This window comes from Zonotrichia leucophrys, chromosome 8 (genome assembly GCF_028769735.1).
Source record: "Zonotrichia leucophrys gambelii isolate GWCS_2022_RI chromosome 8, RI_Zleu_2.0, whole genome shotgun sequence".
NCBI classification, from domain to species: domain Eukaryota; kingdom Metazoa; phylum Chordata; class Aves; order Passeriformes; family Passerellidae; genus Zonotrichia; species Zonotrichia leucophrys.
In genome coordinates, this window is record NC_088178.1 from 28,781,890 (window position 1) to 28,806,814 (window position 24,925).

At 45.9% G+C, this 24,925-nt stretch overlaps 1 protein-coding gene across 2 annotated transcripts; it reads left to right on the top strand.

The window, feature by feature from the left end:
• The first annotated feature begins 183 nt into the window (after nucleotides 1-183).
• On the top strand, nucleotides 184-22,657 carry ALG6 (ALG6 alpha-1,3-glucosyltransferase). 2 transcript variants are annotated; one of them, XM_064720046.1, is made up of 15 exons: nucleotides 184-305; nucleotides 4,183-4,277; nucleotides 7,103-7,187; nucleotides 9,054-9,143; nucleotides 9,964-10,052; nucleotides 12,662-12,744; nucleotides 13,350-13,414; nucleotides 15,361-15,546; nucleotides 16,232-16,367; nucleotides 18,683-18,768; nucleotides 19,133-19,217; nucleotides 20,205-20,275; nucleotides 20,536-20,604; nucleotides 21,504-21,702; nucleotides 21,853-22,657. In XM_064720046.1, the coding sequence occupies exons 2-15, from the start codon at nucleotides 4,196-4,198 to the stop codon at nucleotides 22,045-22,047; spliced, it is 1,521 nt and encodes a 506-aa protein (XP_064576116.1). In that variant the 5' UTR covers nucleotides 184-305; nucleotides 4,183-4,195; the 3' UTR covers nucleotides 22,048-22,657. The 2 variants fall into 2 exon arrangements, with proteins under 2 accessions (XP_064576116.1, XP_064576117.1); XM_064720047.1 differs by having other exon boundaries at nucleotides 188-217.
• Nucleotides 22,658-24,925: the final 2,268 nt, after the last annotated feature.

Here is a 24,925-nt window from a genome sequence, read left to right on the forward strand (position 1 = left end):
CTCTCCAGCTCTCCCGGAGCTCCGTCAGGCACCGGACCGAGCTCTGAGATGCCCCTGGAGCGTTCCCTCCTGCCGGCGCCGCCCGCAGCGCTCCCAGCCCGGCCCCGGCCATGGCGGAGCGCCCCTGAGGCGCTCCCTGTTCCCGCCCCGCGCATGCGCAGAGCCCGCCCCCGGAAGGCGCCGCGCAGGCGGAAGCGCGCGCGCCGGCCCGAGCCCGGTGAGAGCCCGCGAGCGGCACCGGCTGAGGGGAGCGCGGGACGGAGCCGGGGCTGAGAGAGACAGCGGGGGCTGAGCCGGGAGGGGAGGTGAGGGGGCTGTGCCTGACGGGGCTGAGGGCGGTCAGGGGGCTGTGGGCGGTCAGGGGGCTGTGGGATAGCGAGGGTGACGGCGGTCGGAGGGGCTGAGAGAGTGACGGGGCTTTGGAGTGACGAGGCTGAGGGGGCTGCGGGGTGAGCCGGCTACGGGCGCTGAGGACTTATTGGTCTGAGGGGGCTGAAAGGCTGAGGGGGGTTAGGAAGAGCGAGTCGAGGAGACTCAGAGGGTTGAAAGGCTGAGGGGGGTGAGGGAGAGAGGGTCGAGGATTCTTGAGGGGCTGAAAGGCTGAGGGGGTTGAGGGAGAGAGGGTCGATGAGACTGAGGGGGCTGCAAGGCTCTGGCGGGTGAAGGAGAGCGGGTCGAGGATTCTGAGGGGGGTGAAGGGCATAAGGGGGTGAGGAAGAGAGGGTCGAGGATTCTGAAAGGCTGAGGGGGGTGAGGGAGAGCGGGTCGGGGATTCTGAGGGCGCTGAGAGGCAGCAGGGTCCGCTGGTGACCGGGCCAGCTCGGGTGGGCTCGCAGCTCGGCCCGGTGCGAGCCTCTGGGGGCTCTGAGGAGGCCGGGCAGAGCAGAGGGGTGAGAGGAGGAATAAAGGCATCTCCAGACAGGGATTAGGGAAACAGCAGGCTTGTGGACAGGTATTGCTGTAACAGATTATATCCTTCATTCAGTGTGTGCGTTTTTCAGCTGCTGAAATGTGTGCTAACACCTCTTTTAAAAGAAGTCCTATTCAGGCCCATGCATCTATAGTTGAGTTCTGTCAGCTTCCCTGGGCCAGGGCTGGGTGTTTGTACTGGTGTTAGTATCTGAATCTTCATTGCAGGCAGTGTGGAAGGATAGCAGGTTTTTTTTGTTTTTTGGGTTTTTTTTAGCTGTGATTTTCACCTCATGCGTACAGGTGGGATCTTGAGATCACCTGATCAGGTGTTGCACATCCAGGGGAAGGTGAAAAGTTTGAGATTGACCAAACTGGCTTTATCATCCCCTAAAAATGATTCCTAACATTGTTACCCACAGGATACCAAGAACTGATGTATCTTTTCTTTAGATAAAAGTGCCTCCCCTGTGGCTTAGGCACAGGTGAAAACATGCAAATATCAATGTTCACCTTCCTACCTGTAGATGGAGATCTGCTGCCACAGATTTATATTATTAATTAACTTATTTTTTCCCCTTGGTGGTGGTGTTGGGTCACACCTTTCTTTGAATAGAAGTTAAACATGGGTGGAGTTGGAGAAGAATAACCTAAACATGCCTTAGATGTTGCTTGTGTGTAACTAAAACAGCAGCTCAGTGCTTCTGCTGTATGGGATTTTTGGTTTTCATCAGTAACAAGTGTGTTAAACTCACTTCAATCAAAAGATGCCTTTTCTGCAAGGAACGTCTGTGGCAGCTGTACCCTTCAAGACTGGAGTAGTTTCTTTTTCACTTTTTTCCTAGTTCAGACTAAATTTTTCTGATTCTTTGGGTCAAAGTTTGCATATTTTATAGTTAGTTTAGATTTTTTTTTGTGTAGGGCAACATAATAATTTTCCTGTTTTTTGGTTTCTGAGTTTCACACATCCTTCAATGTGACAGACCTGGCAATATTTCTTACTTTTACAGGATCCTTAGTGTGATGAAATGAGCTTGTTGGGACATCAGCCCTGTTGCTTTTTGGGGGTGGCAGGATGGAGAGTAATGTCTCCTGACACCAATTAACTTTTAAATAACTTTTTGTTTTGTTTAAAATAAACCAGCAGTGCAGTGTTTAAAATAAACCAGGTGTGCACTTTGCATAATCTGTCTGTGGCGCTCTTAGCTGAGGAAAGAAGTGACATTAACGTAACACTGGGGCACTGCCTCACTTTTCAACCCCTGTGCTTGTGAATAATCCAGTGAGTTGTTAATGTAGGGAATGCTGGGCACAGAAGCTGGCTGTGCCATGGCTGTGACAATCTGTGTCCCAGGTTTGTAATGCAGTGAGTTGTTAATGTAAGGAAGGTGGGCACAGGAGCTGGCTGTGCAGTGACAGTGGCACTCTGTGTCCCAGGTTTATAATGCAGTGAGTTGTTAATGTTCAGCAGGGCAGGTGGGCACAGGAGCTGGCTGTGCAGTGACAGTGGCACTCTGTGTCCCAGGTTTATAATGCAGTGAGTTGTTAATGTTCAGCAGGGCAGGTGGGCACAGGAGCTGGCAGTGCAGTGCCAGTGATCCTGCTGTGTCCCAGGTTTGTAATGCAGTGAGTTGTTAATGTGGGGGCTGTTCAGCAGGGAAGGCTGGCACAGGAGCTGGCAGTGCAGTGACAGTGACCCTGCTGTGTCCCAGGTTTATAATGCAGTGAGTTGTTAATGTGGGGGCTGTTCAGCAGGGCAGGTTGGGCACAGAAGCTGGCAGTGCAGTGCCAGTGGCACTCTGTGTCCCAGGTTTGTAATGCAGTGAGTTGTTAATGTAAGGAAGGCTGGCACAGGAGCTGGCAGTGCCAGTGGCACTCTGTGTCCCAGGTTTATAATGCAGTGAGTTGTTAATGCAGGGCAGGCTGGCACAGGAGCTGGCAGTGCAGTGCCAGTGACACTCTGTGTCCTAGGTGTGTAATGCAGTGATTTGTTATTGTAAGAAAGGCTGGCACAGGAGCTGGCAGTGCAGTGCCAGTGACACTCTGTGTTCCCAGATTTATAATGCAGTGAGTTGTTAATGTTCAGCAGGGAAGGCTGGCACAGGAGCTGGCAGTGCCAGTGGCACTCTGTGTCCCAGGTTTATAATGCAGTGAGTTGTTAATGCAGGGCAGGCTGGCACAGGAGCTGGCAGTGCAGTGCCAGTGACACTCTGTGTCCCCAGGTTTGTAATGCAGTGAGTTGTTAATGTGGGGGCTGTTCAGCAGGGAAGGCTGGCACAGGAGCTGGCAGTGCCAGTGGCACTCTGTGTCCCAGGTTTATAATGCAGTGAGTTGTTAATGTTCAGCAGGGCAGGTTGGGCACAGGAGCTGGCAGTGCAGTGACAGTGACCCTGCTGTGTCCCAGGTTTATAATGCAGTGAGTTGTTAATGTTCAGCAGGGCAGGTGGGCACAGGAGCTGGCAGTGCAGTGCCAGTGATCCTGCTGTGTCCCAGGTTTGTAATGCAGTGAGTTGTTACAGCAGGGAAGGTTGGGCACAGGAGCTGGCAGTGCAGTGCCAGTGACACTCTGTGTCCCCAGATTTATAATGCAGTGAGTTGTTAATGCAGGAAAGGCTGGCACAGGAGCTGGCAGTGCAGTGACAGTGACCCTGCTGTGTCCCAGGTTTATAATGCAATGAGTTGTTAATGTGGGGGCTGTTCAGCAGGGCAGGTGGGCACAGGAGCTGGCAGTACAGTGACTCTCTGTGTCCCAGGTTTGTAATGCAGTGAGTTGTTAATGTGGGGGCTGTTCAGCAGGGAAGGCTGGCACAGGAGCTGGCAGTGCAGTGACAGTGGCACTCTGTGTCCCAGGTTTATAATGCAGTGAGTTGTTAATGTAAGGAAGGTGGGCACAGGAGCTGGCAGTGCAGTGCCAGTGACACTCTGTGTTCCCAGATTTATAATGCAGTGAGTTGTTAATGTTCAGCAGGGCAGGCTGGCACAGGAGCTGGCAGTGCAGTGCCAGTGACACTCTGTGTCCCAGGTTTATAATGCAATGAGTTGTTAATATTCAGCAGGGCAGGTTGGGCACAGGAGCTGGCAGTGCAGTGCCAGTGGCACTGTGTGTCCCAGGTTTATAATGCAGTGAGTTGTTAATGTAAGGAAGGCTGGCACAGGAGCTGGCAGTGCAGTGCCAGTGACACTTTGTGTCCCAGGTTTATAATGCAGTGAGTTGTTAATGCAGGGCAGGCTGGCACAGGAGCTGGCAGTGCCAGTGACACTCTGTGTCCCCAGGAGCGTGGCAGCCATGGAGAAGTGGAGCCTGATGACGCTGACGGTGCTGCTGGCGCTCACCGTGCGCTGGGCCGTGTCCCTGGGCTCCTACTCAGGTAAGGGCACTGCCCAGGCTGCAGCAGCCCCAGGGAGAGGGGGCATGGGCTTGGCACAAATGGAAATGAATGGTCTTTATTGTTATTTATTTTACTGGTGTTTATGTAAAATCATACATAGGAAGCAATGTGTTAATTCAACTGTTGTTATTCTTAATTTCCCCAAGAATTCCTTTTTCTTATTTCTTGAAGTGTGCCATGATTAACATCACCGTTTGGAGCAGAACCCTGGAAAAACCAACCTTAACTTCTTTTTGCATAGTGCTAATGATCATTAATGCTTTAGGATCAATATCTGCCTGTTTTCCCCTGTGCCTTTATTTGCAGAATATTGCAGTCCACTTTTTGCCTCATATTGTCTTTTAAATTCTGTAGCAGATATGACCTTATTATTTATATTTTTCTTTAGCTTACATGTAGCTAATGCTGCTGCTAATGAAGACAGTGCAGAGGTGACATGGAGTGAGCAATGACTCTGCCTTGTGGCTGTACCTCCTTAAGCTTGTTTACAGCAGGAGCCAGAGCTGCATTCTGGTAATGGATGAGTTTTTCTCCTCCTCGTGTCAGAAGGCTTGCAAAGAATTAGCAAGTTCCTTTCCAAGCCTCCCAGTTCCATTGCCACACTTGCACAAGGCTTGTTTAAAAAAAGATTAAAAAAATGAACCAATACTTTCAATCCTCATCAGCCCAAAGAATCACAAGTCAGATTCTACTCTGGATTTTTGAGGCAATGGGAGCCCCATCCCCTGAGCTGCTCAGGAGCATTCTGGTGATTTTTAACTGGTAATTCTGAGCTTCATTTATTTGAAGAATTTGCTTGAAGCTGAGCTGCATTTCCAATTGTTTTGGTTTGAGTTTGCTTTCTCACAGTGACATTTCTGAGAGGTCTGTGGGTGACTGAGGTTTTTACCCATTTCTAGGCAGGGAACACCCTGGCTTCAGGCACACACTGAATTTCTCTTGCAGTGCAAGAGGATTTATTTAGAATTCCGTTGCTAACTAGATTTTTGTAAGTTGATTTAATTTCATCCCAATCAAGATTGTGGAAGAGAGTCTAAAATAAAGCCTGAGCTAAAATAACAATTTTTAAATCTTATTTCCTCCCCAGTGCTGATATAACTGCTTTTGGAGTAGGAAAAGCTGAATCTGATCCAGTCCAACAAATTATTAAAGCTTGACTTTGAGCATTGGCTGGCTGTAAAAAGGCAAACCCCAGTGTTAGAGCTGCCAAGCACATAAATCCACTGGGATTATTTTTTTCCTCTTTGTCTTCCTGCAGATGTGATAAACTTTTAATTCCACCCTCATTTACTGTGCACCCCTGGATCTCTGTCTCATTCCCACCCTGTTCCTTGCCATCATTGCTTTTGGATCTGCCTCTGGAATTCAATGAAGAAACAAAAACTGATACCTGGTTTTGAAAAATTACCATTAGTGATGGCCTGGTCTTGGAGAATTACTGAGGAAAAATTTGGTTTCATAGGTTAATGCCTGATTTTTTAATGCATGTCCAAACTCCTGCTAAATACAGGTATTGAGAGACAGCTTCAAACACTTAAAATTCTGTTCCCAGGTTAACAATACAACTGAATAAGATCACTACTTTTAAGGTATTTGTGAGCCTTTTAAAATAAAATATTCCAGTTTTATTAATTTTAACTAGGTTTGTCTGTGTACTTGCTGCTTTCTGTAGATGGAAGCTAAATGTGCATTGTCAAACTAACTGATTAGCAGCTGGCTTTTAATAATCAACCTTTGGATTAAGATCTTTTGATCATTCTGAAGCCAATTAATTTTTTTCATCCCTTTTTTCCCTCAAGACTGAGAAATTGATACACACACAAACGCTCTAAAATTTGGGTGATGTCTATTTTGTATTTCAGTGATTCAAATATTTATTTTGTATTTCAGTAATCCAGTGGCAGATTCTTTGTTCCACTGGACTTAGAGCTACAGAATTGACACTGATGAAGCTCCAGTGACCTCAGTTATTTGGGAAACTTTAATCTGAATGTGTGAGAGTGGAGACAATCTGCTCTCTCCACCCCAAGGAAGGAATTAGCAGAGATAAGAGGTCCTTTGCACTTTCTGGGAATAAATTGCACATTGCTGAGCTGGTGGGATTCCCACAAACATAGATCATGGTGAAACCACAGATGGCTTTCCTATATTTTAAAGAACCTCTTAAATCTCTGTCTGGCTCGTGTCAATATTTCAGTGGGAGCACAATCAGTCTGGTTTCTGTTCTCAATGAGCAGGTTAATAGAAGTAAATAAACTCTGGGAAGATGCTTTGCTGCCATTATCACAGTTAGGCTTCCATCAAGAGGAGTATTTGACATGGGAAGTATTTGCAATGATGAATCTTTCTTTTCCATGAAAATAGCAAATAATAGTATTATAATGATATGAATAGTCAGGTACCGTGGCATGGCTGAAACAAGTGAGAATATTGACAATTATCACACACCAAGGAGTGCAGCAGCTCCCACAGAATCACTGTAACATGTCCATTATGTGCATTTTCCTAGTTCAGGGAAAGTACCACATTTTTCATCTGCACTTGGAAATGATTTTTTTTGTCAGATGAGGAAGCAGTTCTTCACAGCAGAGTATCTTGATAAATGCTCATTGCAGAAATCTCCAGAAAGCCAAAAGAACACACATCTTTTTTTTTCTCTCTGTTCGACTGCATGATGAGGTCTCTATTTGCTCTCAATACAGAGGGCTGGAGAATAAAATGAGTAATTAATATGCAATCCATAACTGGGGGTAAGCAATCTATAAACCAAAGAATGTCCTGAATGCTGTGTCCTCTCCTTTTAGGGGCAGGAAAACCACCCATGTATGGAGACTACGAGGCTCAGAGGCACTGGCAGGAGATCACCTACAACCTACCCATCAGGCAGTGGTAGGTGCTGCTTACACAGGAGAACAGAGGAAATCCTGCTCGTGTTTGACATCTCTGAGTTCATTGTTTGCTTCCATGATCCATGGGATTCTCCAGTGTGGGAATTCTGGATCCTAGATTTAAGTGTAGCGAGCTTCGTTTGTGCAGATCACGTAAAACAGGAGGAGGAGGAAGCGAAATATTTTATTTATTTTTTGCATTATTCCTAATATTCTTTAGAGTAAAAATTTAGTCCATGTATGTGCTACAACTCAAATTGGATTATGTTGGAATTCCAGCTCATCTTCCAGCAAGGACAGGGATGTTTTGGGTGTGTGGTGTAGTTTTTCCTGGCTGTCTGTTGGAGAACAGACTAATCTGACAAAATAGCAAATTAATGCAGTTGTGTTCTGTAAATACATGTGAACTCTGCAGATGGCTCTGTGTAGTGACTTCAGATCATCCTGTTGGACAGAAATGAGAATATAGGAACTTTTTTCCCTGGGATATCCAAACCCTGAGTATGCCAGAGTTGGGATCAGAGGTGTTACATAATAATGGAGTTGGCAGCTTTGATCCACTCAGCTACACTGAGCTGCAGCTCCTTAAAATGAGGAGTTAGAGCAGCCAAAATCCCCTGGCATTGCCAGGGGCCAGCTCAGACCCTGCTGCAGGCTGGCTGTGGCTGAGGGGCTGCCAGGTGGGCACCTTGGGCTTCTGTTTGCTCTCTGGTTCTGTAATTGATGTAGTTTTATATTGATAATTGAAGGGTTTTTGGGTTGGGTCTGCTGTGGGAATTGAATCTCTAATAGAGCAAAGTGGGTGTTTGGAACAGCACATCTTGGCTGATGTGCAAGGGATTGCATTCTAGGATTTAAATATCTCTGGTTTATATTATTTTGTGAAGTCCTTTAGAAACATCCTTTTTTATTCTACTCTTAATTAATATTACTGGTATTAATTAGTATTACTTAATATTACTGGATACATAAGGATTGTTTTTCTTTTTTTAAAATTCTACTGTTAATTAAAACTCTGAAAGCTTCCTGACTAAATATTACTGGATACATAAAGGTTATTTTCCTTTTTTTTTTTCCTACTGTTAATTAAAACTCTGAAAGCTTCCTTATTAAATACCACTGGATATATAAGGGTTGTTTTTATTTTTTTTTTAATTGAAAACTTTATGGAAGGTAAAATGAAAAAAGAAGCCCCCAAAACTGGCAAGTGCCCTGAAAGTTGCAAACTGTGACATTGTGCATGAAGAATCTGCTCTGCCTTGGCAGGAGCAATCTTGAACTGTAGGATAAGAGGCAGAGATGCAACTCAAAGAAATGTGATTTATCATCTGTTCAGAAGACACTTCAGGCAGCTCATAAAGAATTCAAGAAATATCATTTACTATTATAAATGTCAAAAATGGGCTGCATTTGAGGAGAGGAAGTGGCAGAGCCAGGAGGCTGCCCCGTGGCAGTGGGAGCAGGCAGGCAGTGTTTCTGTGCCAGGTGGGAAGGGGCTGGGACTCCTTGGACAAACCCCTCTGATCCCATTTGGGAGAGCTGATTTCCCTTTGATGCTGCCACAGAAATCCTCACACCACATAATCCCAGATGGGAAAATCCTTTTCCTTCCTTTCACATGGTCCACCTTGTTTTAGAGGTAGAACCAGGAGTTTTTCTCTCCACTGAAGTGAGCTTTAGCAGCTTTTCTTTCAACCACAATTTTGCTGTTATTTTGTTGCTTGAGACTTAATGTGCAGTAAAATTAGGCAGGTATAGATGTTGCCACCCTCTATTTTGGATCTGGAATGCATTTAGCACTCAGTCTTTTCCTTGGATAAAACCAAGCTGGAAATGCAGTCTTTAAATTGAATTTTATTTATTTTAGGTACTTCAATACAAGTGACAACAACCTGCTGTACTGGGGCCTGGATTACCCACCTCTCACTGCCTATCACAGTTTTGTGTGTGCCTACATGTAAGTTCAGTGTTTGAAATCCTGTGTTTTACATTTTTCTCTCTGGATATTCAGCTTTCCCCACAGTTTTGTGTGTGCCTACATGTAAGTTCAGTGTTTGAAATCCTGTGTTTTACATTTTTCTCTCTGGATATTCAGCTTTCCCCACAGTTTTGTGTGTGCCTACATGTAAGTTCAGTGTTTGAAATCCTGTATTTTCCATTTTTCTCTCTGGATATTCAGCTTTCCCCACGAGCCACTGCTGATGTGGGATGCCCAGGGGAAAGTGCTGCAGGAACAGGGGGGCATTGCCTGGGAAAGCTCTCGTGTGTGCAGAGCCCAAGTGACATTTGATGAGTGCATATCATGTAAATAGAATTCTGTTATTGGAATACTTTTTCCACAAGGGCTTTGCTGCTGTTGGAATGAGACTTATGGAATAAGAATGTAGGTTAAAGTGCACAGGCACAGCTATGTGGGGCATCTATGTGAACTGTAAATGGTTTATATTTAATACTTAAGCATGAAAGGTATTTACAATTGTTTTTTTTTAAAGTCCCTGGAACCAGACTGGAGGTGGTTATCTTGTCCTAATAAATATTGTATTCCATTTTTACTGTTTCCAAAGGTTATTTTTTTTAATTGTGGAACAGTCTATAGTGTAAACTGATCTAGTGGTGAGGAAAGCTTTCATTGATCACTATTGCTCTCTGAAATATTTCTTCTCATTCATCTTAATTCTTGGAATCTGCTCCTGTCTGTGTCATCTTTATTGCTGCAAGGAGTGTAAAGGGAAATGAGAACTGTCTGCATTTTGATGTGTCTGTACTTTGTTTTACAGTGCAAAGTTCATAAATCCTGATTGGGTTGCTCTGCACACGTCTCGGGGCTATGAGAGCCAGCCCCATAAGTTATTTATGCGTACAACAGGTAGGGAGATTATATTTCCTTGGCATCATCCTGCACATTTGTCTTGCTTACTAATTCAGCATGTTTAATTTGCAGCTTCTCTCTCTTTACTGGTTTATTCTCAGGTTTTCAATTGGGTCCATTTGCAGGTCCATTTCTGAGCCAAATTCCTGCATTATTTCCTCTTCTGCCATCATTTGTGAAGCAGATTAATATAAAATATAGAAACAAGTTTTCAACCCAATTAATTAATTAAAAACTCTAAAACACAACTACTCTTTGTAGCACAGACCCACTTTTTAATTTTGAAAACATTCTTGTTTTCCCTTCTATTCTGATAAATAGTCTTTTATTTTTAGCTTAACTTGATTTTTATTGTAAAATTATTTTACATATAGCCTGGCTTTTCCTGACTTAATCTCTGGAGGTATCAGAGATCTTCATTAGGAGCTGATCTCAAAGGCAGAGATATTTGATATTATTACTAGGAGCAAAAAAGTACAATTTTATTTTACTACTTGTATTCTAGATTTGTCTTCCACCATTTGATTATTTTGAACTGCAAACAAATGCAGAAGGAGATTTGTACCATAATTTAGTAGCTGCAGCAGTAGGACAGAAACAATGTGGCCAGTGAACTCTTGTTTCTTGTTACTATTTTCTTTCATTTGAAATGTCTTTTGCATTTTCTAACACAAAATGCTTTTTGATTGCAACAGCAGAATTTGTTGTTCATCAATAGCTTTTCTGTACCTCACAAACCTCTCAGTCTGCTCTCTGGTAATTGATTGAATTGAAAAAAAATAAAAATCACTAGTATTTAATTACCCTTGAAATGGTCTTTATTAATTTTGAAATCAACTCACTTGACACAGCACTGATGGATCTGGAGAGCTGATAAACACTTTTTAACAGGGGCCATTAGAGGAGTGCATTAAAATAATTCAGGGTAGTCAATGGCAGCTTTATTTTAAGCTTCAGTGTGTTTGTTTTGCTAACACCTTGGTTATATTTGTTTAGTTGTAGCTTAAGCTGGCAAAACCATTCACCCCTGGATAACTGAAATGTTTAAACATCTCCTTGGAGTGACTGCACATTTGCTGAAAGTGGTTTGTGGAAATCATCTGAGGTTTTTAGGACAACTCAAACCTCAGATGATTTCCACAAACCACTTTCAGCAAATGTGCAGTGTGGTGTAGTTTTTCCTGGCTCGCTGTTGGGGAACAGACTAATCTGACAAAAGAGAAAATTAATGCAGTTGTGTTCTGTAAATACATGTGAACTCTGCAGATGGCTCTGTGTAGTGACTTCAGATCATCCTGTTGGACAAAAATGAGAATATAGGAACTTTTTTTCCTGGGATATCCAAACCCTGAGTGTGCCAGAGTTGGGATCAGAGGTGTTACATAATAATGGAGTTGGCAGCTTTGATCCACTCAGCTACACTGAGCTGCAGCTCCTTAAAATGAGGAGTTAGAGCAGCCAATACCCCCTGGCATTGCCAGGGGCCAGCTCAGACCCTGCTGCAGGCTGGAGAATTCACCTGCTGGGCACACCCTGGGCAGGGGACCCTGCTGCCTCTGTTTCTGTCCCCTCTCACAAATGCCTGCTGTGGGCAGTGCCGGAGCACCAGGGTAGCTATAGATCCAATGGTTTCAGGAACCCACGTCTTAAGAGAGGAACCCACTTGCCGCGGCAAAAAGTCCAAATATGGACCACACTGGACAAATTCAGACCAGCCTTTTTTGTTTATTAGTACATCAGCCTCAGAACATTGTTAGATGTTAACAGCATGCTGGCCTAAAGGAAAATGTCCCCGAAGGTGGGGTAAAACGGAATGACATAAAACCATCTCAGTTTAGATTTCAACCAATCACACCAAAACAAGACATATTGACAAGCTTTCCATCCAATCTTATAAAACATACGTAAGAGTAGTTAAAACAAAGACTGGTTCATAAAAGACAAAGAACAGAGCTCTATTCACAGTAACCTTCTAAAGATATACATTAAATAAACTTGTTGCCATCCTAAAGCCACATCTACAGAGTCCTATTGTTATTTGTCACGTCTACTGCTTGGGAAACTTTTCTGCTTGCTTGGGAAACTTTTCTGCTGTAACAGAATTTCGGGCCACATCCTGAGGCCTAAATACTCTTTTTTGACCATTTCCTAAAAACCCTCTAACTTTATGGATTCCCACAGGCAGGTGCTGAAAGCCAAATCCCTGCTCTCAGTGCCTTTATCCCCACCATTGGTAATTCCCACAGAGCCTGGGATAATCTGGGGTTTCTCCCTGGCCCAGGCTCTCAGTGCTGCCCCCAGGCTGGGTCCAGCAGCGCTGGTTCCTCGGGGCCATTCCCGAATGCCTGCCCTGCCTGTGGCATGCCAGGAACTAGAGAGTGACTGAGGCTGTGCCAGCAGCCAGGACAGCTGAACACGTGGCAGCAGCAGCTTGGGGACATCAGAAATGAGCCTGAGAAACATTCACAAGATCAAATTCTGTAGACCTGGTTCTTTTTGTCCTTTGAAGTGGAACTGCCCAGTTTATTTCTGATATTTTGATGTTTATTTTCCTTGCCTCCTCCTTGTGAGAGGATTCTAATGGAAAGTTCATCTTTATTTTTCAGTGTTTGTTGCTGATCTGCTGGTTTATATCCCTGCAGTTATTTTATATTGTTTTTCATTGAAAGAAACATCTGCTAAAAAAAAGGCAAGTACCTGGTGTGTGTAAATTAACCAAAGAAAACACTGTTAGAACAGAGTAGAAGTGTAACACAGACTTAATTAACACCTAGAACACCCTGATGGCTTCCCTGTAAAACTGATGGCAACCACCATAGCTTATATTATAAGCTTTTCACTTGAAAACATTTTAAAAGTCTTTTTAAAATCTTACAGCAGTTATTTTAATGCTTTTAATTACAAGATTTTCCATTAATGTATTACTTGAGTAGTAAAAGAAAACCCAAAAAAATATTTGTGGTGTGGGAGGGGGGGGATTTGTGCTTTGTCTTGAACACTCCTTACAGTAGATTTTGGAATAACAAATCTCCTGATTTTGGAGTGGTTTAACATAGGTGTAAGTGATCTTTGAGCTGTTGTAAAGGGCAGGCAATATTCAATATTTTCTAATTTATGGCAAATCTTTATCCATTTATTAATGGCAAATGATGACTTGTAGAGAATAAGATTCCCACCTATAGGATGCACCATGGAGGGGCACATTTTTGTACTGGAGGTGAAGTAGTTCCTCTGTCTAATGTCTAATTTTGGACTAATTCTTTTTCCCCTCTCCTTTTTGATCCTTCTTGCCAGGTTTCCAGTGCTCTCTGCATCCTGCTTTACCCAGGCCTCATCCTTATTGACCATGGGCACTTCCAGTATCCTTGTTCTGCATGGAAATGAGTTCTGATTATGGAATTACTGCTCCTTAGCACTTGTTAGCTGAGCAGGGGGTGGCTGTGGTGTACAGAGCCATCTGGGGGGTTCTGCCCACCCCAAACAGAGATATCAAAGGATGCTGCAAGTCTGAAACATATTGGAGATAAAAATGATTGCTATTGGCACAAATCAATCCCAGCATGAATATCATTCTTGCCATGCCTCCAGCTGATCTCCCTGTCAGTCATTGAGTGCAGCAGCATCAGTGGGGCTGTGACAGGGAGGAGAGTGATGGGCTGTGCTGTGATTTGTGTGTGCACAGGGAGTCCCCTTGGATCTTCCCAGGCTGGCAGAGCTTGGCAGGTGGAGCTGTGTGAAACCTCCCCTTGTGCCCTGGCTGCCTGGTGCCACCTCCACAGGGGCTCCTTGTTAATAATCCTGATTTTACACTGGTTTTGTACAGGACAGCCCAGTGCTGTCAGCTCACCCCGTGCTGGAGGTGCAGCAGCTGCTGAGGCAGGGATTCCCTGCAGGTTCATGCCAGCCCTGCCACAGTGCTGTGGGCAGTGCCACCCTCTGAGCAGCCCCAGCAAGGCAGGGATTGCAGGGATTCCCTGCAGGTTCATGCCAGCCCTGCCACGGTGCTGTGGGCAGTGCCACCCTCTGAGCAGCCCCAGCAAGGCAGGGATTGCAGGGATTCCCTGCAGGTTCATGCCAGCCCTGCCACGGTGCTGTGGGCAGTGCCACCCTCTGAGCAGCCCCAGCAAGGCAGGGATTGCTTTCCCTGAGCTGCTGCACCATCAGGGCCTCGGTGGGAGTTTGCTGATGTGAAATCAATGAGGTGTCAAATGCACCTGGTGATGGGGAGTGGGAAATGTGAGTGGGCTGAGAGCTCCGTGGGCAGGCTGGATGTGTTGTCACAGCTGCTTAGCTTGACAGAGGGAAAACAAAATATTGTGACATTTCTGACAATACAAGAAATACAAGGGACTGTTTACAAGGGATGGAGTGACAGGACAGGAGGGAATGGCTTCCCACTGCCAGAGGGTGGGTTGGGATTGGATATTGGGGAGAAATTCCTCCCTGGGAGGGTGGGCAGGCCCTGGCACAGGGTGCCCAGAGGAGCTGTGGCTGCCCCTGGCAGTGCCCAAGGCCAGGTTGAACACTTCTGGGACAGTGTCAGTGTCCCTGCCATGGCAGGGGTGGCACTGCATGGGCTTTAAGGTCCCTCCCAGTTCAAACCAGTCTGGGATTCTGCCTTTACTGTTTTTTCCAACAAGTAAAAACCAAAGCTTTTGTTACAGTTTACAAAAATGACAAAACTTTGTTGCAGTTTAACAGTAAGTGTAGCTTGGTCTCTTCAAAATCTGAGCCTGGGAAGCTCTTCTCAAAGTCACAAGGCAGTAACATTGTTTTTAGCAACTATTTCTCTTTGTTTGAGCAGAATTAGCAGTCAGGGTACTGGTCATGGGTGAGGGTGCCTTGTGTGTGTAACAGAATCACAAACCTTTCAGAAGTCCTTGAAGGAAATTATACATAATTTAGCACAGATTTGAATATTCTGCCTGTGTCTTGTGGGAGCTGGGAGGGAAAGCTTGTGAGAGCTTTATCATTACTCATGTAAATACCAAGAAGGAAATGTTGCTTGTTGCAGAGAACTGTCACCATAGCTGGCTTGGTTGGATGCATGTGTAATTACATGTGTAATTAACACACACAGAATTTGCCCTCAGATTTGCCTGGGCAAGCTCTGAATCAAACTTTGGAAATCTAAAAATGACACTTCCAATGGAATTTTGGGGGCAACATAGTCACAACTGGCAACACGTTCTTAAAGCTAACTTGGCAAAACTCATTTTACAACCTATTTCTGCTTTCCCCCAGGGCATTAATTGCTGCCTTCCAGAAGTGAGATGTGTATCTTGTCCTTGACATAAAAAACCATATACAACTCAGTGAGCCTTGGCTTGGCCCTGTGGGCTGTCCTTTGTTTGTCCCATGACTGGGACCTCCTGGGCTCTGTGGCATTTTGCTTGGCCTTAAATTATAAGCAAATGGAGCTCTACCATTCCCTGCCCTTTTTTTGCTATTTACTTGGCAAGTGCTTCAAGAAGGGACTGAAAGGAAAGGGGTAAGTGGGTTTAAAGTGTTTTATCCTCCCCAGGAATCAGCCTGGCATGGGGAGTGGGGTTGTCCTTGTGTGCAGGTGGGCATTGCTGGGTTCATTTCTGTGGGCATTGCTGGGTTCATTTCTGTGGGCATTGCTGGGTTCATTTCTGTGGGCATTGCTGGGTTCATTTCTGTGGGCATTGCTGGGTTCATTTCTGTGGGCATTGCTGGGTTCATTTCTGTGGGCATTGCTGGGTTCATTTCTGTGGGCATTGCTGGCTTCATTTCTGTGGGCATTGCTGGGTTCATTTCCGTGGGCATTGCTGGGTTCATTTCTGTGGGCATTGCTGGCTTCATTTCTGTGGGCATTGCTGGGTTCATTTCTGTGGGCATTGCTGGCTTCATTTCCGTGGGCATTGCTGGGTTCATTTCCGTGGGCATTGCTGGGTTCATTTCCGTGGGCATTGCTGGGTTCATTTCTGTGGCATTGCTGGTTCATTTCTGTGGGCATTGCTGGGTTCATTTCTGTGGGCATTGCTGGGTTCATTTCTGTGGGCATTGCTGGCTTCATTTCTGTGGGCATTGCTGGCTTCATTTCTGTGGGCATTGCTGGGTTCATTTCTGTGGGAGTGAGCTGTGTGAGGTGCTGCTGTCCTGCAGCATTTGTGGCAGCCCTGCTGTGCTGATGTGCTGTGCTGCTGTTGCAGGTTGGTGCTCTTGGCCAAACTGGCAGGGACAGTGCTGGTGTCCTTCGCTGCCTGCTGGCTCCCCTTCGGCACCGACGTGGAACAAATCATGCAAGTACTCAGAAGACTCTTTCCCATTGACAGAGGCTTGTTTGAGGCATGCATGTTTTCTTCTCCCACCCTGTCCTGTATTCTTAGATCCCTGGAGAAACCTTCAGGCTGACCTTTAGGATTTCATGGGGGAGACAAGCGCGGGGCGAGTAACTCGAGACGGCTTCTTCAGCAGTCCTTTCTTGCCAGTTATTTAATCCAGTGTTTAACCCCAGCTCAGCTGGCATCTTCCAGGATATTATACCAGGAGACAACACTTATCCCATCATCAAACCCATACTTCAATCCATACATTTTTCCATTGAAATAGATTCCATAGTAATTGACAGTGTCACAAGATGCAACCTTGAAAGTCAACGCCTTCGGCCTCTTGGGTTCTGCTCCCCTCTTTTCAATGGGATTAATTATTTTTAAAAAATAGCTTTTTTAATGGTGTTTCAGATACAGCCTAGAACTTCCTTTTTGACTCACCTTGTGCAGTTTCCACCATATTTTCTGAAAGTTTTAGGCCACTTCTGGTTTTGGTTTTGCTCATGGTGTGGACATGGCCATGCTGAAGGTGCTGAGCCTTAATCCACTCACTCAATTCCTCATTTATGGAATGGCCATGCCACAGGAATTTGGGATAAAGGAAAGGATTCCCATGTCCAAATGGCAATGCCACAGAAATTTGGGATAAAAGAAAGGATTCCCATGTCCAAATGGCAATGCCACAGAAATTTGGGATAAAGGAAAGGATTCCCATGTCCAAATGGCAATGCCACAGGAATTTGGGATAAAGGAAAGGATTCCCATGTCCAAATGGCAATGCCACAGAAATTTGGGATAAAAGAAAGGATTCCCATGTCCAAATGGCCATGCCACAGGAATTTGGGATAAAGGAAAGGATTCCCATGTCCAAATGGCCATGCCACAGAAATTTGGGATAAAGGAAAGGATTCCCATGTCCAAATGGCAATGCCACAGGAATTTGGGATAAAGGAAAGGATTCCCACGTCCAAATGGCAATGCCACAGGAATTTGGGATAAAGGAAAGGATTCCCATGTCCAAATGGCAATGCCACAGGAATTTGGGATAAAGGAAAGGATTCCCAGGTCACAGGGAGTTGCTGCTGTTTTAATTGGGGCATGAGTCAATATTACACTTTTTACAGCAGATTCTCAATTTCAGGCTTAACCTAGAAAATGAAGCTTTGAATTTCCAGGTTGTCACAAGGAATTGAAGCAAGTTCTCATGTAGTTTGATTAATCTTAATTATTCTTTTAAACTTTTTCAGATGTAAATAATATCACAACTGACACTTTTTCCTCCCAAAAGTTAGTGCTGACGTACCAAAGGCAGTGGAGGTGTTCTTAGTGTATTCTCTGCTGGCTTATTTAAAAAACACCAAACAACCTCTCCAAAACAACCCCAAAAAAACACAATGACCCTTTTCCTTGAGAATTATTTGGAATTTATAAAGGAATCATTTTGCTCAGCACACCTTTTATTGAGTACTAAGTTTCCAAAGAAAATCTTTCAATGACAATAAGCAAGGAGCCTGAAAGAGCGGGAGGATTTTAATCTAATATTAGCCCAAATATTTTCTGAGCTGCTCAGGGCAGCGACTTGCTGGATGCTGATGGAGATAAAATGAGAATTTGTCCACGTAAGCAGCGCTCAGTAACTTGGCCTGGGGTGTGACAGGTTGTGTGCAGCTCCCATTTGCAGCCAGGGTGTGCCAGCTCCCATCTGGCACAGGGAACATTTGCTGGTGGCTGTGAGGAGGCGCTGGCGCTGCCAGGGCAGATTCCGGGCGCTGCCAGCGGCACCCAGGGGCTCAGTTGCTGCTGGGAGTTGTGTCCACACAGCTGTGCCCCTCCTGCAGCTGTCTGGGGATGAGTTTCACCAGCAGGAGAGCTGCAGTTACAAATCTAATTTTGAAAGTGATCCTAGCACAAGTGCTAATGTCTTTAGGGTTGTTGATTTATTGGGGTTAACTCTGTCAGTGCTAGCGGGCAGCGAGCAGGGCAGGTAGGGAGGGACAGAGGATTCACACGGGCCAGGGTTTACCCAGGGACAGTCTCACAGCCTTACTCCACAAAATGTCTGCTCCCATGGGTTAAGCTGTTGTCTCTGGTGCTGAAGAATTATTTCTCACTTATTTTAGAGCCTGTTTTAATTGGGTCTCTTGAAAAATTCCATTTTTGAAGAGCACAATCATCCCCAGTACATCTGGGAATGTGATGTACTCCTGCAAGTGTTCCTTGCACTCTCATGGCAGAAACCCAACAATCCCCACTTCCCAAGCCCCATTGTTCCCACAAACCTGAGTGTAATTAGATATAATTATCACTGATTGCCTTTTCATTTCCTTCCAGGATAAAGTAGCCAATATTTGGTGCAGTCTAAGTGTCCTTATAAAGATAAAGAATGTAATATCTCCTCGAACTCAGCTAAAACTCAGGTAAGACATAACTGGAGTGCCTTAGGTGGATTTATCTGCAATATTTTTTGCAAGAGGAGTAAATTTTCTTAAATTGTATTCTTTCCTATACTGTAGTTTTCTGCCAAGTCATGTTGGAGAAATACTGAGAATATTTATGACTAGAAAATTCCCTGCTTGTTTATATAGTGATTTAAGCTGCCTGGTTAAAACTGAGTTAAGTTTTTCAAATTCAAAGAATTCAAATATCTTTCAACACTCTTAAAAGTCAGAGCTCCCAGTTCTCCTTGCACAGTGAAGAATTCAGGTCTGGCTCTGCAGAGGGAAGTGTTAATGGCTGTAGTCACTCATGTATTAAAACTGTTTTTCTTCCCCAATGCTTTAGTTTTGCTGTCACATTCCTGAGCCTGCTCCCTGCCTGTATCAAGCTCACTGTCCAGCCTTCCCTGCGAGGGTTTAAGTTTGCCTTGGTGAGTGTTTGCTGTTCTCTGCTCCTGCTCTGACTCCACCACGGGCACTGGAGGGCAGCCAGCAGTGCTTGTGCAGGGCACAGAGGGTGGGAGCCATCAAATGCTGAAGGAATTGGTAAAAAAGTGTTTTACTGTCTCAAATCCATGGCTCTGACCTGGCCCTTAAACCCAGACTTGTTCCTTAAGCTCAGTTTTCTTTATTTAACTCTGTATTTTTATTATCTTCCTCTGAAGAGCCTTTGGAAGATTCCACACACATTTAAACCTCACATAGAATTGGGATTTCTCCTCTTTTTGTTTGGCTTCCAAAGTGCCAGTTTTTCTTCCTTCACTGGCTGCAAAATTCCATTAAAAATTCCCCAAATGGACATTGTGAGCTCATGAGTGGTTTGAAAATAAAATGATCCCATTTTCCAAAATGTTTGCCTTCTCTTAGTCACATCATTGAATTGAAGCACATTGCCATGACTCCTGTGCAAAAACTGAGTTCTCCTTGAAATCAGAATTAGATGGAGCTGGGTCCAAGTTTCAGAGTTACAAGATCATTTCTCTTTTTAATTTTATTGCAACATTACCTAAAACTAACATTTATCCGAAGAACTGGTTGGTTTGACTTGTTTTTATTTGGTGGGAGAAATAAAAAGACAATTTGTTTACTTTTTCTGTTGGTTAGTCATGATGAGGAGAAAATTTCCTGTCAAAAATGGGGGTAATTCTTACCAGGAGTGGGATTTGCCAGTGCCTGTATGTGGGAATTTTGTGATTCCATTCTTGTCAGGGAAGCTGAGCAAGACTGAGGCTCTACCTGAAGGACTTTGTGACTAATTCTGGATAAAGTTCCAAACAAGGAACTTTGTGAGGGTGGCACAGGAGCTGCTCTGGGGTTTGCACTGCAGGAAATGCAGCAGTTAACTGGAAAACTCAGCTGCTTTCAGCCTGCACCTGCAGCCACCAAAGCAGGCTGACACCTCTGCTCTCTCTCCCAAGGTCAGCTGTGCCTTGTCATTTTTCCTGTTCTCCTTCCAAGTCCATGAAAAATCTATTCTTCTCGTGTCAGTGTAAGTAAATAATTTTTCTGTGGATAAAATTTCATCTTTTCCTCATCTTCGTATTGCATGCTGCTTTCACTTGCAAATGGATCAGATTTTAACAACTCTGCACATTTGCTTTTCTGCATCACTTGTAAATGAGGGTGTGTGAGCAGAGCCAGGCTGGTGTGGGGACAGTCAGCAGCTGCTCCCTGGGGACACCCACAGGGACTGGCAGTGCTGTGGGATATGGGAATGGTTCATTTCTCTCTTTCTTCCTCTCATTCTAGCCCAGTCTGCTTAATCATAAATGAAATCCCCTTCATGGCCACGTGGTTTCTACTTGTGTCAACTTTCAGGTGAGTTGGGAGAACTGGTAACAGAGCTGGAGAGGCACTGGGGACAAGGGATGGAGGGACAGCACACAGGGAATGGCTCCCAGTGCCAGAGGGCAGGGCTGGATGGGAGATTGGGAATTGTTCCCTGGCACAGGTGCCCATCCTGGATCCCTGGCAGTGCCCAAGGCCAGGCTGGAGCAGCCTGGCACAGTGGGAGGTGTCAGGGTTGAAACAAGATGAGCTTTAAGGTTTCTTCCAACCCAAACCCATCTGTGATTGCATGCAAACCCTGTTGTGCCCCAGTTAGGGCTAAAGGGATGAATTATTTCCTGGTGTTCCCTCCTGTCCCTGCTGTCCCCCCCTGTAGTAAACCCCTCAGGTTTAGCCAGGGCCCCTTGGAGAATAGAATGCTGACACAGCGGCAAAGAAGTTTCCTGTCTCCAGGGACATCCGCCTTGTACCTTATCCCTATAGCCATGTAAGGCAATATTGTGTTAAACCCTACCATTGGTCACTTATGGTCACTCTGACACCTTTGCCATTGGTCAGGATTGGATCCAGGCCAAGGGTATAACAGTAGCACACTGTACCCCTACTAACTCGGAAGAAGAAGAGCTGAGACCCTTCACAGACCCTACAATAAAGCCACACTCGTGGAACAGCCAGCGTCTTCTGCTTCTCCTCTCTCTACCGTCTGCTGGAGCCTTAGGCCAAGGGAAAAGCTACCTAGCAAGCAAAGCTGAAATCACAAGAGCTGCCTGATCACTAAGAGCTGAATATTCCCTGCTTGCTAGGGGCTGACCCGCGGCCTTGGTCTGAGAGCGAGCTGGCTTCTGGCACCCAGTCCCCTTGGGGACTGAGCTCTGGAGCTGGAACAGCTTGCATAGGATAAGACCAAGCAAAGCTCATTTACCCCCCAGCCTGCTGCCCCTGCTGCTGAAGGACGAGCTGCTGCTGCCCTACGCCGTCACCACGCCCGCCTTCCTGGCCGTGTGCCTCGCCTCCTTCTCCATCCTGGAGAAGACCTCAGCCGAGGACCTGCAGCTCAAGGCCTTCTCCCTTTCCCTCAAGGGCTACGTGTCCTGGGTTAAGTCCTTTCCTAGGATTGTCAGGAGCTTGGTAAGCAAATTTTATTTCTTTGCCTCTTCCTCGCAGCTTTTGCCAGCACTGAAGCACCAGTGCAGGGGGGGCTGTCCCTTTTTAGTGCCACTGCAGAGCACCAGCAGCGAGGTGGCAGCCGAGCTGAGGTGCTCCATGGTTGTGTTGCAGTTCCTGCTGTCGGTGGCCCTGATGGGGGCGCTGTCGGTGCTCAGCGCTGCCGCCCCTCCTCCCCAGCGCCTGCCCGACCTGTTCCCCCTGGCCGTGGCCTTGGTGTCCTGCCTGCACTTCCTGCTCTTCCTGCTCTACTTCAATGTGGTGATGCTCTGGGACTCCAAGAGCAGAGGGCAGAAGAAAATCAGTTAATGGAGCTGGAGCTGCAGGGCTGAGGGGGCTCGGTGAGCGCTGCAGAGGAGCCTGTGGGTGATGGACACAACTCGAGGAAAGCCAGGAAAAACCTTCTGCTTATTTAAACACAAAACAATCAAAGACTGTTTTAAAGGAGAAATATTTTGAAGAGCATTGGGAATGGGATTTGTTTTCTTTGGAAGTGTTATACTTTTGTTACCATTTGTAAACCTAAAATGCTTAATAAAGGACCAAATTTTGAATTAATGCTAAAATACTGTATTAGCAAAAGCAGCATGAAGTTTTCTCCTTTCCCAGCATAAAAAGCCCAAGGAAGTCGTGCAGGTAAAGTGTAAACTTGTGTTTATTCAGCACTGAAGTTGTGCTGCTGAATTGCTTTATGGCACAAACCTGGTTTGTGGCATCAGTCACTGTCCCCCTTTGCTGGGGGCTCTAAAACTGCTGCAGATCTCTTTAACAGGACTGAAAAGCCAAAACTTTTGGTTCCACTGCAATAAAAGCTGAGGTGCTGCAGTGCAGTTTGAAAATACCCAAACCCCTTATTAAACTGCACAGCAATTTGCAGATGTAAACTGAACTCAACTCTGCAATTTCTCCCCGGGCACAGCTCAGCCTCCAAAGCCAATAATTCAGAAAATACAAATTGATTGAGTAATTATAAACATAACAAAGCATGGAGGAAGAAAATAAATCATAAAGCAATTTAGGGTTGTATAGTTTAATTAGGAGTCAGTCTACCCTTTTTTTCCTGTATCTATATATAAATATAAAAGAAGCCCCCCCTTGTTTAAAGGCTTCCCCTGTCACATTCCAGGCTGTCACTGCCCTCGGCCTCAGTGTGTGAATCAGCTGTTCTGGGAACTTCCAGCTGGGCCAGTCCTGAGCCCTGGCACTGCAGGAACACAAGCTCAGTGTATTTGTGCTCTTCTTTCCAGGCTTATTTGTTGTGGAAAAAATACCCCCAGGCAACCCTGCCCCCCTGGCAGCTCAGAGGGAATGGAAAAGGGGCTCTGGAGTGGGAACTAGAAGGATATTGGTTCGGTTTCCCTACACTCTAACAGTTCCTTATAAAACAACAACACTTCCATCTTTTCACAAGGATTCAGGATTTTCTAGGTCTGACTCTTCACTGTGGCATGCAAGAGCTCTGCCCACAGCACGGCCTTTCTGCAAGTGTGGGCTGAGGGGACAAGAAAGGAACACAAACTGGGAATGTTTGTCTCCAGAGGCTGTGAAATCCCAAACCCACCGTGTTTTCCCCAAGGAAGGGCTGGACCGCGGGACAGGAGAACGAGGGTGGATGGGAGCAGAGGGGCCCAGGGTCCCATCAGCCCAGGCCATCCTTCCCATAGCCAAACATTAGTTTTGGGTGTATCCCTTTCCTTTGTCCTTGAGGTGGCCTCGGGGGGTGATAAAGTGAGAGTCACCCGATCCACCTTGTGTGGAACTGGAAATGGTTCCTCTGCTGCAGTCCCTGATTGGGCTCTGCTGGCACAGCCCTTGAGGATTCTTATTTATTCCTTTATTATTGACAGCAAAAGGCAGCACCAGCTTCTCATCCTGGTAGCACATTCAGTTCTGCTTTGCCATCACTGCCAGTGATGGATCACAGGTGCAGCCACTCAGCAGGACAAGCTCTGAAATCCCTGCTGAGACACCGTGGGTGAAGGAAAAGGGGTGCTGGGTTCTTTAACCACCACAGCAACTCATTGAACTCGTGTGCGAGGCAGGATTTGCACAAATTCTGCCATCACACCACTGTTGTCTATCACACACTACATTTCTGTGTTTTCCTTGTTCACAGAGCACATCCAGGCTGCTTCAGAGGCAAAGGCTGGTCCAGCAGGAGCTCAGAGGCACGGAGGGCTCCCAGGGGCTGAGCTCCTCACTGAGCAGCTCCCATCGCCCTGCAAATGCCCGGTGTAAAATCTGCCACCACGGGCAGTTCTGCTGTGCCCGCTGCTGCTCTGCTCTTGGCTCCTGAACAGTTTGATGCTGCTCTTGCAGGGCTGCCCAGAACAGCTCGATTCACACCAGCACAGTTGGTTCCAGACTCTTCTCAGATCAATAATTGTCCGGTTTTTGGCTGTTTGGATGGCCTGGAAAGGCCCGGGGTGGCCTTGGGGCAGCCCGCGTATCAAAGGACGAGAAGAGGCTTCAGTTCTTTTCTCGGTCTCGGTGTTTATTAATTGTTTATCTAAAAGATTTTCTCTCGGCCCGACAGAGCTCTGCTCAGCAGCCAGCCATGAGCACACTCCCCCCCCTCCGGACGGTCACCTATCTTTATACCCAAAGTTACGTGTACAATATTTATCATTTTTCCCCAATACCTTTTACCCTTATTGCCCGGTGCACTTTTAGTAATGACCAATCCCAAAGTGCCACCATCACCACAGAAGATGGAGGAGAAGAAGAAGAAGAAGAAGGACAGGACACGCCCCAATTCCTCCATCTTACTTCTCTAAACCCCCCTGTACAGAAATCCTAAACCCTGTGTTTCACTCTCTAATTAACCAATCCCTTCACCATTCACCCCGGTGAAACCCTCCTGTCCTCATACAGGTGTCGTCTCCTGTGTGGGATCAAAGTCCAGCCACCAGACACTTCTGGAACATTCCAGGACTCCCGAGCCCCCCAAGGGTGCTCTCGGTGACACCTCAGTCCTGAGGGGCTGAGATCCCACAAATAATTATTTCATTTTCAACTCCAGAGGTTTTAGAAGCTCTGGCTGGGTCAAAGCCTGCAAAGGCAGGGCTGGGGCACCTCACACACACAACCACCCCCAGCTGAAAGCCTGGCAGAGCAGAGGAAATGACAACAGCTGCCACAATTCCCTAAACCCTTCCTGACCTTCTTCCCAGTCACACTGCACAGG

Bases quoted from the DNA above. Each gene is read 5' to 3' on its own strand.
- ALG6 (XM_064720046.1), top strand. From the start codon at position 4,196: ATGGAGAAGTGGAGCCTGATGACGCTGACGGTGCTGCTGGCGCTCACC. The intron at 9,144-9,963 runs GTAAGTTCAGTG...TTTGTTTTACAG, and splicing joins AGTTTTGTGTGTGCCTACAT to TGCAAAGTTCATAAATCCTG. The intron at 10,053-12,661 runs GTAGGGAGATTA...TTTATTTTTCAG, and splicing joins GTTATTTATGCGTACAACAG to TGTTTGTTGCTGATCTGCTG.